General features: G+C 46.9%; 1 protein-coding gene across 1 annotated transcript in view; it reads left to right on the top strand.

Annotated features, from left to right (window-relative positions):
* The window catches only part of dvl3b (dishevelled segment polarity protein 3b), a 126,482-nt gene that overhangs the window by 22,537 nt on the left and 89,040 nt on the right, over positions 1 to 14,905 (top strand). Inside the window, exon 2 of the mRNA XM_078564361.1 lies at positions 805 to 874. Coding sequence (XP_078420487.1) covers positions 805 to 874 — 70 coding nt within the window. The remainder of the gene's footprint in view (positions 1 to 804; positions 875 to 14,905) is intronic.

The following is a 14,905-nucleotide window of genomic DNA, read 5'->3' as shown; positions in this document are numbered from 1 at the left end:
CACTCAGTGGATTGAATATTTGGAATTATTCACCCCAGTGGGCTTTGGATGCTCTGTCAATGTGTATGTTCCAGACTAAGATTGATGGATTTTTGGGCACTAAGGGAATCGAGGGTTAGCAAGGAAAAGTGAAGTTGAGGTTGAAGATCTGCCTTGATCTTATTGCATGGTGGAACAGGTTCAAGGGGCTGAATGGCCTACTCCTATTTCTTATGTTCTTAAACAGCAATGTGGTAAGAACCAGATAATCTATTTTTATGTGTTGACCAGGACACCAGGGGACACTCCCATGAGCATCTTTGAAATAGCGTGTGGGATCTTGAGGGCAGTTGCAGCCTTGATTTGACTTGCCACCGGAAAGACAGCAGCTCCAACAGTGCAGCTCTCCCTCAGTGCTACACTGGAGAGTCAAACAGGATTATGTGCTTCAGGCCCTGAAGTGGGATTTGAATCTGGACCCTCTGATTCAGAGGCGAAAGCTCTACCCACTGAGCCATGATTAAGAAACAGTCGGACAGCAGACTCGGGTGACATCCCTCAGTATTTGTGTTCCTTCCCTGCTACCATGAAAAGGATAGGGGTTTTTCCTGGCTTGGAATCATGAGAGAGGATGCAATGTATACTTTTATGGTTAGGTTTTTCCAAGGGTAGGAGTCCCTTCAATATTCCTGATCAGGAATCTCAGTGGGAGCATCTTAACCTTGATTACTGTGTTGTTAACTGCCACGTACAAACTTCTGGCTCAGATGAAATGACTGTGGTGGGGACTTCAGTAAAACTAACACCATCTTCTTGTCCTTGCAGAGTTGTAAAGGAAGAGATATCAGATGACAATGCCAAGTTGCCCTGCTTCAACGGTCGAGTGGTATCATGGGTGAGTCATTCTTTCAGTTCAGTTGGTTTGTGATCTAAACAGTGACAATGTGCATAAAGTGGCGCAGAAACAGGCCATTCGGCCTAACTAGTCCATGCTGGTCTTTATGCTTTCTCCCACTCTACTTCAGCTCAACTATCAACAAATCCTTCTGTTCCATTCCCATCTACTTAGCCAGCCTCTCCTTAAATGCATTTGTGCTACTCACCTGAGTTACTCATTGTGATAGTGAGTGCCAAATACTCACCAACCTCTAGGTTGAGAAGCTTCTCCTGAATTCCTTAATCAGATTTAATTGTGAATAGCTTGTACTTATAACCCCTAGTTTTAGATTCCCCATAAGGATGTAAGAAATAGAAGCAAGGGTAGGCCATTTGGCCCATTGAGCCTGCTGCGCCATTCAAACAGATCACGGCTAATCGTCTACCTCTTACGCCATTTTTCCCCCACTATCCCCATGTCCCTTGATGTCATTAGTATCCAGGAAACTATCGGTTTCTGTTTTGAACGTGCTCAATGACTGAGCTTCCCCAACCCTCTGGGGTAGAGAATTCCACAGATTCACCACCCTCTGAGTGAAGAAATTCCTCCTCATCTCAGTCTTAAATGGCCTGCCTCTTATTCTGAGACTGTGTCCCCTGGCTCTAGACGCACCAGCCAGGGGAAAACATCCTATCCACATCTACCCTGTCATGCCCTGTAAGAATTTTGTAAGTTTCATTGAGATCGCCTGTCATTCTTCGAAACACTAGAGAATACAAGTCCAATTTCCTCAATCTCTCCTCATAAGACAATCCCGCCATCCCAGGGATTAGTCTGGTGAACCTCTGTTGCGCTCCCCCTATGGCAAGTGTGTCCTTCCTTAGAGAAGGGGACCAAAACTGTACACAAAACTCCAGGTGCAGTCTAACCAAGGCTCTATACAGTTGCAGCAAGGCATCTTTATTCCTGTACTCAAATCCTCTTGCAATGAAGGCCAGCACAGGCGGATATTAAACTTCTGACAGCCAGTTGGTGAAGAAGGAGACCAGAAGTCAATCTTTACTCAGTTTTAGATTTATTCACAAAGTGAAACATTGTAAATGTACAGCTCCTAACTCTATAACTCACCACCGGTGTCAGTGTATCTGGTTATACCTCTGTTGTTCAACCCTTAACCAATTAAGAGCCCCATTTGAAAAGGGCACTTCTACCCAACTTGAACAAAAACCCCCAAAAACTTTAAAGAAACTTTTAACCTTAAATTAAAATGTCATTTGTGGTGTCAATGATGCACTCCATTGACCCCACCCCACCGTATCCACCGGTCGCAGAAGTCATCAAGCGTACCAGTGGACACTGTGTGCTCTCTGTCTAGGGACACCTGGGTAGGGACATAACTATGAAAAGAGGCAGGCGGTCAGGCCAAACGATGCCCCCCCTTGACTGCCCACTGCCTGGACTTGTTAATGGCCACCTAGGCCAGGCCCAGGAGCAGCCCCATGAGGAGGCCCTCTGATCTGCCTACCCACTTCGCACCAGGTGGCCAAAGATCAGGAGCGTGGGGTTTAACTGCAACCAGAAATTGAGGAGCAGCCCCTTCAGGTAATGAAAGAGGGGCTGTACCCTGACATACACTATATAAATATACAGACTCCTCCAGGCTGCAGAAATTACAGGCGGTCTGGGAGTCCATGAGTCAACTTGACCATCAATTGTACGGGACTGCCATGTGCAACAACCCCCACGCCAAATCCCCGATGGAGAAAGGGAGGATTCCCTCATAGAGAGCCCTCTACTGGGGGCCCTCCGTCTCCACCAGATGGCAGGATGGAACGCCAAGGCACGTCTGGATTGCCGACCAGGGTGAGGGAGTGGAGGGTGCGCAGCAGCAGCATGTACAAGAGACCCCTGTGAACAGAGTGGAATGGCATTGAGGGGATTTCTGAGAGATGGCTCAGGTTGTGCAGCTGACGCTCCCAACAGAGGTTTTGGGGCCTGGCTCCAATGAGAAATTCCACTCAAGTTGGGGGGAGGTGGGGGGTGGTGGTCAGCTCGGATGGGAGAGCTCTATACACTTGAGACATTTTGACACAGAGCATAGCCAGGGTGGAGCACCTCATTTTTAAGGCTCTGGATGGTTTTGGCTGTGAGCTGTACACGTGCAGGGACGCACGCCATGCTGGTTCTTCAGGCGACATCTAGCCCACTCCTCCACCATCCACTACGTTCCCAACTCTGGTCACCTTAGCAGCCTGAACCCTCTCATCCAGTCATATGAACCCATACTGATGTAGGTGAAGATTCCTGAGCAGCAGCTTCAGGATGATAACCGTTCCTGACAGGAGGGAGCTTCGGCTGGAGGAGGACATGTTCAAGACTCTGATCAGTTCTTAGTAAAAACGGGCAGCGTCTGCGAGGAACCATGGAGATCCCAAGGTTTATAGACAGGAGCTGCTTGTCGTAATTGAGGCCGTTCAGCTGACAGGTGAAATATGTCGCCAGCGCACACCATCTAGGAGGAGGCTCAACGTATAGGTATCTCTGCAGGGTCTGAAGATGTAAAGTTGCTCCCTGGGTTTGAAGGCACCCCAGCACCTGACTGCCCTCCCTAAGCGGGAGATTCAGTACCAAGGCAGAGATCCAGTGCATAATTTTGTCCCAGAAGAAGTCAGTGAGCTTCTTCTGTAACTTGATGACAAGCTCCACGACATGGCAGCCACCAGTTGGTTTCCGACCAGTGTTCGACCCCTGTAGGACAGCACTTGGAGTAGTCATGTCCAGCACCCTACGCGAGTGGCGACCTTGGCCTCTAGCTCTTCTCGGTTTGCTGACCAGGCTTCCTCAGCAGGGCTAAGATAGACTTCAAAGTAGAAGAGGTGGGTGGTGCTCCAGGCAAAAAGCCTGAGACCATAAGACATAGGAGCAGAAGTAGGCCATTCGGCCCATCGAGTCTGCTCCACCATTCAATGAGATCATGGTTTATCTGATAATCCTTAACTCCACTTTCCTGCCTTTTCCCCATAACCCTTGATTCCCTTCCTGATTAAAAATTTGTTGATCTCAGCCTTGAATATACTTAACGACCCAGCCTCTACAGCCCTCTGAGGTGAAGAATTCTGCAGATTAACAACCCTCTGAGAGAAGAAATTCCTCCTCATCTCTGTTTTAAATGGGCAACCCCTTACTCTGAGATTATGCCCTCTGGTCCTAGACTCTCCCACAAGGGGAAACAACCTCTCAGCATCTACCATGTCAAGCCCTCTAAGAATCTTATATGTTTCAATAAGATTGCCTCTCATTCTTCTATACTCCAGTGAGTACAGGCCCAACCTACTCAACCTCTCATGAGAAAATCCCTCCATACACTGGATCAACCTAGTGAATCTTTTCTGGACTGCCTCCAATGCCAGTATATCTTTCCTTAGATAAGGGGACCAAAACTGTTCACGGTATCCTGGGTATGGTCTAACTAGTGCCTTGTAAAGTTTTAGCAAGACTTCCCTATTTTTATACTCCATTCCCTTTGAAATAAAGGCCAACATTCCATTTGCCTTACCTGTTATCTGCTGAACTTGTATACTAGGTTTCTGGGATTCATGCACGAGGACCCCCAAATCCCTCTGTCCTGCAGCTTTCTTCAGCCTTTCTCCATTTAAGTAATTTTCAGATCCTCTACTCTTCCTGCCAAAGTACATAACCTCACACTTGCCCACATTATATTCCATCTGTCATATTTTTTGCCCACTCACTTAACCTGTCTATATCCCTCTATAGACTCTTTGTGTCATCTACACCACTTGCCTTCCCACCTATTTTTGTATCATCCGCAAACTTGGCGATGGTACATTCACTTCCCTCATCCAACTCATTAATATATATTGTAAATAATTGAGATCCCAGCACTGATCCCTGTGGCACTCCACTAGTTACCGGTTTCCATCCTGAAAATGCTCCCCCGTATCCCAACTCTCTTGTTTTCTATTAGTTAGCCAGTTCTCTATCCATGCTAATATACTACTCCCAACACCATGGGCTGTTATTTTATTAAGTAGCCTTATGTGTGGTACCTTACCAAATGCCTTTTGGAAATCCAAATATATTACACCTACTGGTTCCCCTTTATCTATCCTGCTTGTCACCACCTCAAAGAATTCTAAGAAATTTGTCAGGCATGATTTCCACTTCATGAATCCATGCTGACTCTGCTTGATTGTATTACACATTTCTAAATGCTTTGCTATTACATCCTTTATAATAGACTTCAACATTTTTCCAATGACAGATTTTAAGCTAACTGACCTGTGGTTAGCTGTTTTTGCCTCTCTCCCTTTTTGAATAAGGGTGTTACATTGGCAGTTTTCCAATCCACTGGGACTTTTCCAGAATCTGAGGACTCTTGGAAGATTATTACTAGTGCATCCACTATCTTTGCAGCTATTTCCTTTAATACACCTAGGATGCAACCCATCAGGCCCAGGCAACATATCAGCCTTTAGCCCCATTAGTTTCTCTGGTACTTTTTCTCTAGTGATAGTTATTGTATTTATTTCCACCCCTCCCTTTTGCCCCATGATTATTTAATATTTTTGGTATGCTATTGGTGTCTTCTACCGTGAAGACTGGTGCAATGTATTTATTCAACTCCTCTGCCATTTCTCCATTATTATTTCCCTAGCCTCATTCTCTAAGGGGCCTATATTGACTTTGGCCTCTCTTCCTTTTTATATATTTAAAGAAGCTTTTACTGTCCATTTTTATATTACTTGCTAGTTTACCCTCGAAGTTTATTTTCTCTCTCATTATTTTTTTGGTCATCTTTTGTTGATTTTTAGAACTTTCCCAATCCTCTGACTTACCACTGATCTTTGCCACTTTGTATGTTTTTTCTTTCACTTTGTTACTGGCCTTAACTTCCTTAGTTAACCATGCTTGGCTTATCCCCTTCCTACAATCCTTCTTCCTCACTGGGATATATCTTTATTGTGAGTCATGAACTATTTTCTTAAACGTCTGCCATTATTCATCAACCGTCTTTTCTGCTAAACTCCTTTCCCAGTCTATTCCAGCAAACTCTGCCCTCATTCCTTTGTAATTACCCTTATTTAAGTTTAGCACAGTTGTTTCTGAACTAAGTTTCTCACTCTCAAACTGATTGCTAAGCTCCACCATGTTATGGTCACTGTTTCCTAGATGATTTTTTACTCTGAGATCATTTATTAAACCTGCCTCATTACACATTACCAGATCCAAAATAGCCTGATCCCTGGTTGGATCCACAACATATTGTTCAAGGAAACTGTCCCGAATACACTCCCTGAATTCTTGCTCGTGGTTACCTCTGCCAATTTGATTTTCCAAATCAACATGGAGATTAAAGTCACCCATGATTAATATACTGCCTTTTTTACATGCCCTCATTATTTTCTGATTTATTCTCTGTATGACAGCATGTTTACTGTTAGGGGGCCTATAGACTACTCCCATCAGTGTAGTCTTCCCCTTGTTACTTCTTACCTCCACCCATATGGATTCTACATCTTCTGATCCAAGATCATTTCTTGCTACTGTACTTATCCCATCTCATAATAACAAAGCTACCCCACCACCCTTTCCTTCCTACCTGCCTTTTTGAAAAATCACATACCCCTGAATATTTAGTTCCCAGCTTTGATCTCCGTGTAACCACGTCTCCCTAATGGCTATAAGATCATGCCCATTATTCTCTATCTGTGCCGTTAATTCATTTATTTTGTTCTGAGTACTACATGCATTTAAGTAAAGAGCCATTAATTTTGCCTTTTTACCATTTTTTTCCTCTTTGGCCCTATTTGCTGCTGTTTTTTTATGTTTGTACACTCTGTCCCTTCCTGTCACATTCTTGGTATCATTACCTAAGTAGCTGCCCTGTAATGCTGCCACATCCTTTTGCTTTGTAAGCCTACGTATCCCCTCTCCAGAACCCTCCCCCTCTCTATTTAGTTTAAAGCCATCTCTACAGCCCTAGTTATTCAATTCGCCAGGACACTGGTCCCAGCATGGTTCAAGTGAAGCCCATTTCACTGGAACAGCTCCCTTCTAACCCAGTACTGGTGCCAGTGCCCCATGAACTGAAACCCATTCCTCCCACACCAATCTTTGAGCCACACATTTAACTCCTTGACTTTATTTACCCTATGCCAGATGGCCCGTGGTTCAGGTAGTAATCCCGAGATTGTTACCTTGGAGGTTCTGCTTTTTAATTTAGCTCCTGACTGTCTAAATTCTTTCAGTAGAACCTCCTTTCTAATCCTATCAATGTTGTTGGTACCAACGTGGACGACGACAACTGGATCCCTCCCCTCCCACTCCCAAATTCCTCTCCAGCCCTGAGGAGATGTCCTTAACCCTGGCACCGGGCAGGCAACACAGCCTTCGGGACTCACGCTCACGGCTGCAGAGAGCAGTAACTATCCCGCTAATTGTACTGTCCCCTACCATTACTACTTTCTCCTCCCACTTGAATGGCTCCCTGTACCACAGTGCCATGGTCAGTTTGTTCATCCTCCCTGTAGTCCCTGTTCTCGTCCACACAGCTTACAAGAACCTCGTAACTGTTGGACAATTTCAGGGGCTGAGGCTTCTTGAACGCTAATCCTTAGGCCCCCATATCTGCCTCACCTGCAGTCACACCCTCCTGATGCTGATCACAGACCAAATGTGATTTACCTAACCTGTGGGGTGTGACCGCCTCCTGGAGCAAAGTGTCCAAGTAACTTTCCCCCTCCCTGATGTGGCGCAATGTCTGCAGCTCAGACACCAGCTTCTTAACTCGGACCCAATGTTCCTCGAGCTGCAAACACTTCCTACAGATGTGTTTGCTCCGGATCACCTTGGTGTCCAGCAGTCCCCACATGCTGCAGCAGCAACACATCGCACATCCTGCCATCGCTATCTTATTTTATTAAATTTATTAATTAGTTACTCTAATATGCCTGAGTAAAGCCCACGCTCACCCACTCTCTTTTAAATAAAGTCCACGCTCACCCACTCTCTATTTTAAATAAACTCCACGCTCACCCACTCTCTGTCTTAAATAAAGCCCATGTTCACCCACTCTCTATTTTAAATTAAGTCCACACGCTCACCCGCTCTCTGTTTTAAATAAAGTCCACACTCACCCACTCTCTGTTTTAAATAAAGCCCATGTTCACCCACTCTCTATTTTAAATTAAGTTCACACACTCACCCGCTCTCTGTTTTAAATAAAGTCCACACTCACCCACTCTCTGTTTTAAATAAAATCCACACACTCACCCACTCTGTTTTAAATAAAGACCATGTTCACCCACTCTCTGTTTTATATAAAGTCCACGTTCACCCACTCTCTGTTTTATATAAAGTCCACACTCACCCACTCTCTGTTTTATATAAAATCCACACACTCACCCACTCTCTGTTTTAAATAAAGTCCACACTCACCCACTCTCTGTTTTAAATAAAGTCCACACTCACCCACTCTCTGTTTTAAATAAAGTCCACACTCACCCACTCTCTGTTTTATATAAAGTCCACACTCACCCACTCTCTGTTTTATATAAAGTCCACACTCACCCACTCTCTATTTTAAATAAAGTCCACACGCTCACCCACTCTCTGTTTTAAATAAAGTCCACACTCACCCACTCTCTGTTTTAAATAAAGTCCACGCTCACCCACTCTCTGTTTTAAATAAAGTCCACGCTCACCCACTCTCTGTTTTATATAAAATCCACACACTCACCCACTCTCTGTTTTATATAAAGTCCACACACTCACCCACTCTCTGTTTTAAATAAAGTCCACACTCACCCACTCTCTGTTTTAAATAAAGTCCACACTCACCCACTCTCTGTTTTAAATAAAGTCCTCACTCACCCACTCTCTGTTTTAAATAAAGTCCACACGCTCACCCACTCTCTGTTTTAAATAAAGTCCACACTCACCCACTCTCTGTCTTTAATAAAGTCCACACGCTCACCCACTCTCTGTTTTAAATGAAGTCCATGTTCACCCACTCTCTGTTTTAAAACACCAACGGCAGGAAATCTGGTCCTTCACTGACTGACCAGGAGCCCAGAACATTTTTCCCAGTTGATCCTGGTGGAGGACGCTGCAGCGTCACCTGCTGAAACTCTCATCCTCCTCGGGTCAGCAGGATCTGTGACCATGAGGAACACTGCATTGGCGTAAGCCAAGAGGACGACCTCCACACCCGGCCAAGACAGAGCCAGCCCCATCAGCAAGAGGCACAGGAAAGGCCTCACTCAGATGGCATATAGTTGGCTGGACATGGGCACCCCGGACACACTCCTCTCCCAACGTGAAGCGGGGTGGGGTCACCAATTTAACTTTAACCTGTTAACTTTAATCAAACACTGCGCAGAAATGTACAGGAGTTGGATCTGAGTGACAAAATGTGTCCTGAACCTGAATGCCTGCAGAGTCCCAAATAAATATCGGAGTATAAGATACCATCTCCTGATCAAGGGAGAGGAAGGCGATGAACAGTCCAGTTCTCTAGGAATGGTGGATCAGGTTCCGGACCAAATGGATATTATCGCGGATGGTGCAGCCCCGGACTGTGTAGGACTGGTTGGGGTGGATCATGTGGTCAAGTACGCTGCCAAGATGAACAGATGTGGTCCTGGCAGACATCTTGTAATCTGTGCTGAGGAGGGAGATCAGGCGCCAGTTCTTAGAGAAGGCAGAAGATCCCCCCACCGAGGCAGCAGTACAATAACGAAGCTGTGGCAGGGGAGGGGCATCTCCCCGGTCACCAGACTTTCCTCCAGGACCCGTGTAGTTGCCACACCAGGTTGTCCCAGAATGTCCTGAGGAGCTCCATGGTCAGCCTGTCCTGCCCAGGGACTTGCCCTTCAAGAGCCATTTGAGGGCATCAGTCAGCTCCGTCAGACTGAATGGAGCATCAAGTCACTCAGCACCCTCTCGGCTCACCTTCGACAGGTCCTCCCACAGAACTCTGAGCCATCCTCACTGAATGGATCCGGATAGAGCACTGTGATAGGCTTAGGTCTGAACCCTGATGCCCCCCAGATCTGAGACAGGAGATCCTTCGTCAGCCAACAGCTGCTTACAGACCACCTGCCTTTATTTTTCAGCGACTAGAAGGGGGAGACGCAGTCTAGGTCCTGAAGGAACTGCATCTGCGATCTCACGGACGTGCCTTGTGAACCGACGAGTTGCAGGTCCCTCAGCGCGCCCTCCTTCCCTTCGTACACCTTCCGCAGGACTGGGTCCTTGACGACCTGACGGAGACAGGCCTCCAGGTCGAGTACCTCCTACTCCAATCTCTCGACCCTGGCCTTTAGCCTCATCATCAGCCCCCTCACATACTCTTGACAGAAAACACGGCTGTGAGCTTTGCCCATGTCCCACCATTGTCTGAAGGAGGAGAAGAACCCTGCTCCCTTCCTTAGACAACCCAAACAAAATGAGTCCCAGAACCACCTGCCCTCCAGCAGCTGGTTGTTAAAGTGCCAGTACGCAGACCCCACCCGTGTGTGGAACGGAACCAGCTCCGCCCACACCCGCTTGCACGGAAGCTGCCGGAATACATTAGACGTACACCTGAGAAATGTAAAGGCCGTCGATTCTGGACCCCCCTCCTCCAGACCTCATGAGGGTGAAGACGCTGCAGTCAGGATGGAGATTTTGCCACCAAGTCATGAAACCTGATCAGCCCCCTCAACGTCTCCACTGTGGCGCAGGGTACCTGAGTGGTCCCTCACCTCGGAGGGGTACAGTTGAAATCTCCTCCCAGGATAATGCATTCACTGGCACCAATGGAGCCAAGGTGAGTGGACACTTCTCCAAAGAAGCAGTCTTACTGCGGTCCAGCCTGGGTAGCGTACATGTTAACTAGCAAGTGGCATGTCCCCCAGCTGGACGGTGAGATGGAGCAAGTGGCTTGGCACAGGCTCCTTGACCACCCCCCGCCCCCCAAAGATTTCTGGCTAAAATGTGAAGCTAACAAGATAGCCACCCTGCCTGACTTGGAGGCAAGGTGACTCATGTAGGCCTCTCCTATCCACTCCAGGAGCCATGTAGCTTTGTCTCCCAGAATGGTGTGGATTTTTGCCTGAAGCACACCGCATACCTCCCCTCCTCAAAGAGTGAGAAGTTGAGAAATAACTGTGTGCCTCTCTACTACCGCTGATGTTGAGGCTGGCTATGGTTGTCTTCATGACAAGAGCATAGTGCAACCACCAACACCTTACTGTGGGAGGGAATGGAGTCACTCATGATCACTCATTTTGTACATCTCAATTAGGTCACCCCTCAACATCCTCTTTTCTAAGGAAAACAATCCCATCCTTTCCTCTTAGCTGCAGTTTTCCAGCCCTGGCAACATTCTTGTAAATCTCCTCTGTACTCTCTCCAGAGCAATTATGTCCTTCCTGTAATGTGGTGACCAGAACTATACCCAAAATTCAGCTGTGGCCTAACCAGCGTTTTATATAATTCCAGCATTACATCCCTGCTTTTAATTCAATACCTCATCCAATAAAGGAAAGCATTCCATATGCTTTCTTTACCACCTTATGCACCTGTCCTGCCACCTTCAGGGACGTGTGGACATGCACTCCAAGTTCTCTCACTTCCTCAATCCCTCTCAATATCCTCCCATTTATTAAATATTCCCTGACTTTGTTTGCCCTCCCCAAAAGCATGATCTCACACTTTTCCGGATTGAATTCCATTTGCCACTTTTCCACCCACTCAACCAAACCATTGATATCATTCTGGAGTGGAAAGCTATCCTCTTCACTATCAACTACATGGCAAGTTTTTGTGTCATTTGCAAATCTCCCAATTGTGCCTCCCTTATTTCAGTCCAAATCATCAATACATACAACAAACAGCAAGGGCTCCAACACTCAGCTTCATGGAACGCCATTGGAAACCACTTTCCACTCGCACAAATATCCATCGACCATTATCCTTCGTTCCCTGTCATCTGTTGATTCTTCCATCATCCTTGCAAGCACTGGTTCTTGTGAAGTGTAGACATTGTTGGAATGAAGCAATTAGGGCAGTTTATTTGTACACAGCAAGATGCCACAGTAATGTGATAAGGACCAGGTAATCTGTTGCTGTGATTCTGATTGAGGGATAAATATTTCCTGGAACTGGGGATAACTCTATTGCTCTTCTTTCTTTATTCTTTCATTGGATGTGGGCTTCAATGGCAAGGCCAGTACTTGTTGCCCATCCTTAATTGCCCTTGAACTGAGTGGCTTGCTAGGCCATTTCAGAGGGCAATTAAATGTCAACCACATTGCTGTGGGTCTGGAGTCACATGTAGGCCAGACTAGGTAAAGATGGCAAATTTTCTTCCCTAAAGGGCATTAGCGAACCAGGTGGGTTTTGACAACAATTGATAGTTTTATGTTCGTCATTACTGAGACTAGCTTTATATTAATTGAATTTAAATTCCACCAGCTGCCACACTGGGATTTGAACCAATGTACCTGAAGCATTAGCCTGGACTTCTGAACTGGACTAGCCACATAAATACTGTGGCTACAAGAGCAGGTCTGACGCTAGAAATCCTGTGGTGAGCAACTCACCACCTGACTCCCCAAAGCCTGTCCACCATCTACAAGGCACAAGTCTGGAGTGTGATGGAATACTCTCCACTTGCCTGTATGACTGCAGCTCCAACAACATTCAAGAAGCTCAACACCATCCAGGACAAAGCTGCCCTGCTTGATTGGTACCCCTTCCACAAACATTCACTCCCTCCACCACCGATGAACAGTGGCAGCAGTATGTATCATCTACAAGATGCACTGTGGAAACTCATCAAGGCTCCTTAGACAGCACCTTCCAAACTCACCAGTGCTATCATCTAGAAGGACAAGGGCAGCAAACGCATGGGAACACCATCACCTGGAAGTTCCCCTCCAAGCCACTCACCATCCTGAGTTGGAAATATATCGCCGTTCCTTCACTGTTGCTGGGTCAAAATCCTCCCTAACAGGTCTGTGGGTGTACCTACACCACAGGGACTGAAGTAGTTCAAAAAGGCAGCTCACCACCACCTTCTCAAGGGCAATTGAGGATGGGCAATAAATGCTGGCCCAGCCAGCGAAGCTCACATCCCATAAATGAATTTAAAAAAACATTACGCCACCATCACCCCTTCTTTGAAATAGCGCATGAGATCTTTTACACCCACCTGAGAGGACAGACTGGCCTTGGTTTAATGTCTCATCCAAAAAATGGCACCTCCAACAGCACACCCTCAGTACTGCACTGGAGTGTCGGCCATGGTTTTTGCGCTCACCTTCTGGAGTGGGGCTTGAACCCACAGCCTTCTGACTCAGAGGCGAGAGTAGATCGTGAGTGTTTGTAAAATGAAGTTGTCTCATCTCACCCCCACTTATTTTGCCAAACCTGTGTTCTCTGGTTATCAACCCGTCTTCCAGTGAAAGCACTTCCTCCTAATTTACTCTTTCAAAGCCCCTCATAATTTTCAACATTCCTGTTAACCTGACCAGAATGCATTGTTTAAGCGTTATCTATACGGTAATGGGAACATCACTGCAGACCAGAAAAATTGTGATTGCCTCAAATGTACTGTAGGTTTTTAAAAAACTCAACAAATTATAAATTGATTGGCTGAAATGTTCTACAGGCTGAAGTGAGAACATAAAGATATAGGAGTAGGAGTAGACCATAGTGCTCCTTGAACATGTTCCAACATTCAATATGATTGTGGATGATCTTCTGCTTCAACTTCACTTTCCCGCCCGCTCGCCACATCCCTTGATTCCTTGAGAGATCAAAAGTCTATCCATCTCATATACTCAACAATGGAGCATCCACAGCCCTCTGGGGTAGAATCAGGACATAGAGCCCAAAACACACTTGAAATTGCACTAGCGAGTTACAGATCAAATCTCTGATTAAAATCAGTTGCACACTCACAAGTATAAAGGCGGAGATTGCTGTTCTGTTGGAACATTTCCGTGTCTTGACAATGCTCTGCATTTTTTGCCGGGTCTTCCAAGCCCGGCCTCCACAGAAATGCGGAGCTCAGCGACCCTTGGAGAATTCCATCATAGCGCTGTAGCATCGGAGGGAAGACAATACACGCCCCACTTTTTACGGCACTAGCTGCTGACTGGTAATTTTAAATACTCAGTGTGAATGAGTGAATGTTAGTGACTGGACCAATGAGCGAATAGGTAGGGTGGGGAGGTGGGTGAGGAAAGTGGATAGGTTGGGGAGGTGGGTGAGGTGGTAAGTGGGTAGGGTGGGGAGGTGGGTGAGATGGTAAGTGGGTAGGGTGGCAGGTGGGTGAAGTGGTAAGTGGGTAGGGTGGCAGGTGGGTGAAGTGGTAGGTGGGTGAAGTGGTAAGTGGGAAGGGTGGGGAGGTGGGTGAGGAAAGTGGATAAGGTGGGGAGGTGGGTGAGGAAAGTGGATAGGGTGGGGAGGTGGATGAGGAAAGTGGGTAGGGTGGGGAGGTGGGTGAGGAAATTGGATGAGGTGGGTGAGGTGGTAAGTAGGTAGGGTGGGAAGGTGGGTGAAGTGATAAGTGGGTAGGGTGGGGAGGTGGGTGAAGTGGTAAGTGGGTAGGGTGGGGAGGTGGGTGAGGAAATTGGATAAGGTGGAGAGGTGGGTGAGGTGGTAAGTGGGTAGGGTGGCAGGTGGGTGAAGTGGTAAGTGGATAGGGTGGGGAAGTGGGTGAGATGGTAAGTGGGTAGGGTGGGGAGGTGGGTGAAGTGGTAAGTGGGTAGGGTGGCAGGTGGGTGAAGTGGTAAGTGGGTAGGGTGGGTGAGGTGGTAAGTGGGTAGGGTGGGTGAGGTGGTAAGTGGGTAGGGTGGGTAGGGTGAGGAGGTGGTAAGTGGGTAGGGTGGGGAGGTGGTAAGTGGGTAGGGTGGGGAGGTGGTAAGTGGGTAGGGTGGCAGGTGGGTGAAGTGGTAAGTGGGTAGGGTGGGGAGCCGGGTGAGATTGCACTTCTATTTGCTTTACACAAACTCACCAATCTCACATCAGGACTGG

This window comes from Cetorhinus maximus, chromosome 19, assembly GCF_964194155.1.
Source record: "Cetorhinus maximus chromosome 19, sCetMax3.hap1.1, whole genome shotgun sequence".
Classification (NCBI taxonomy): domain Eukaryota; kingdom Metazoa; phylum Chordata; class Chondrichthyes; order Lamniformes; family Cetorhinidae; genus Cetorhinus; species Cetorhinus maximus.
This window is presented reverse-complemented; position numbering and strand designations above follow the sequence as displayed.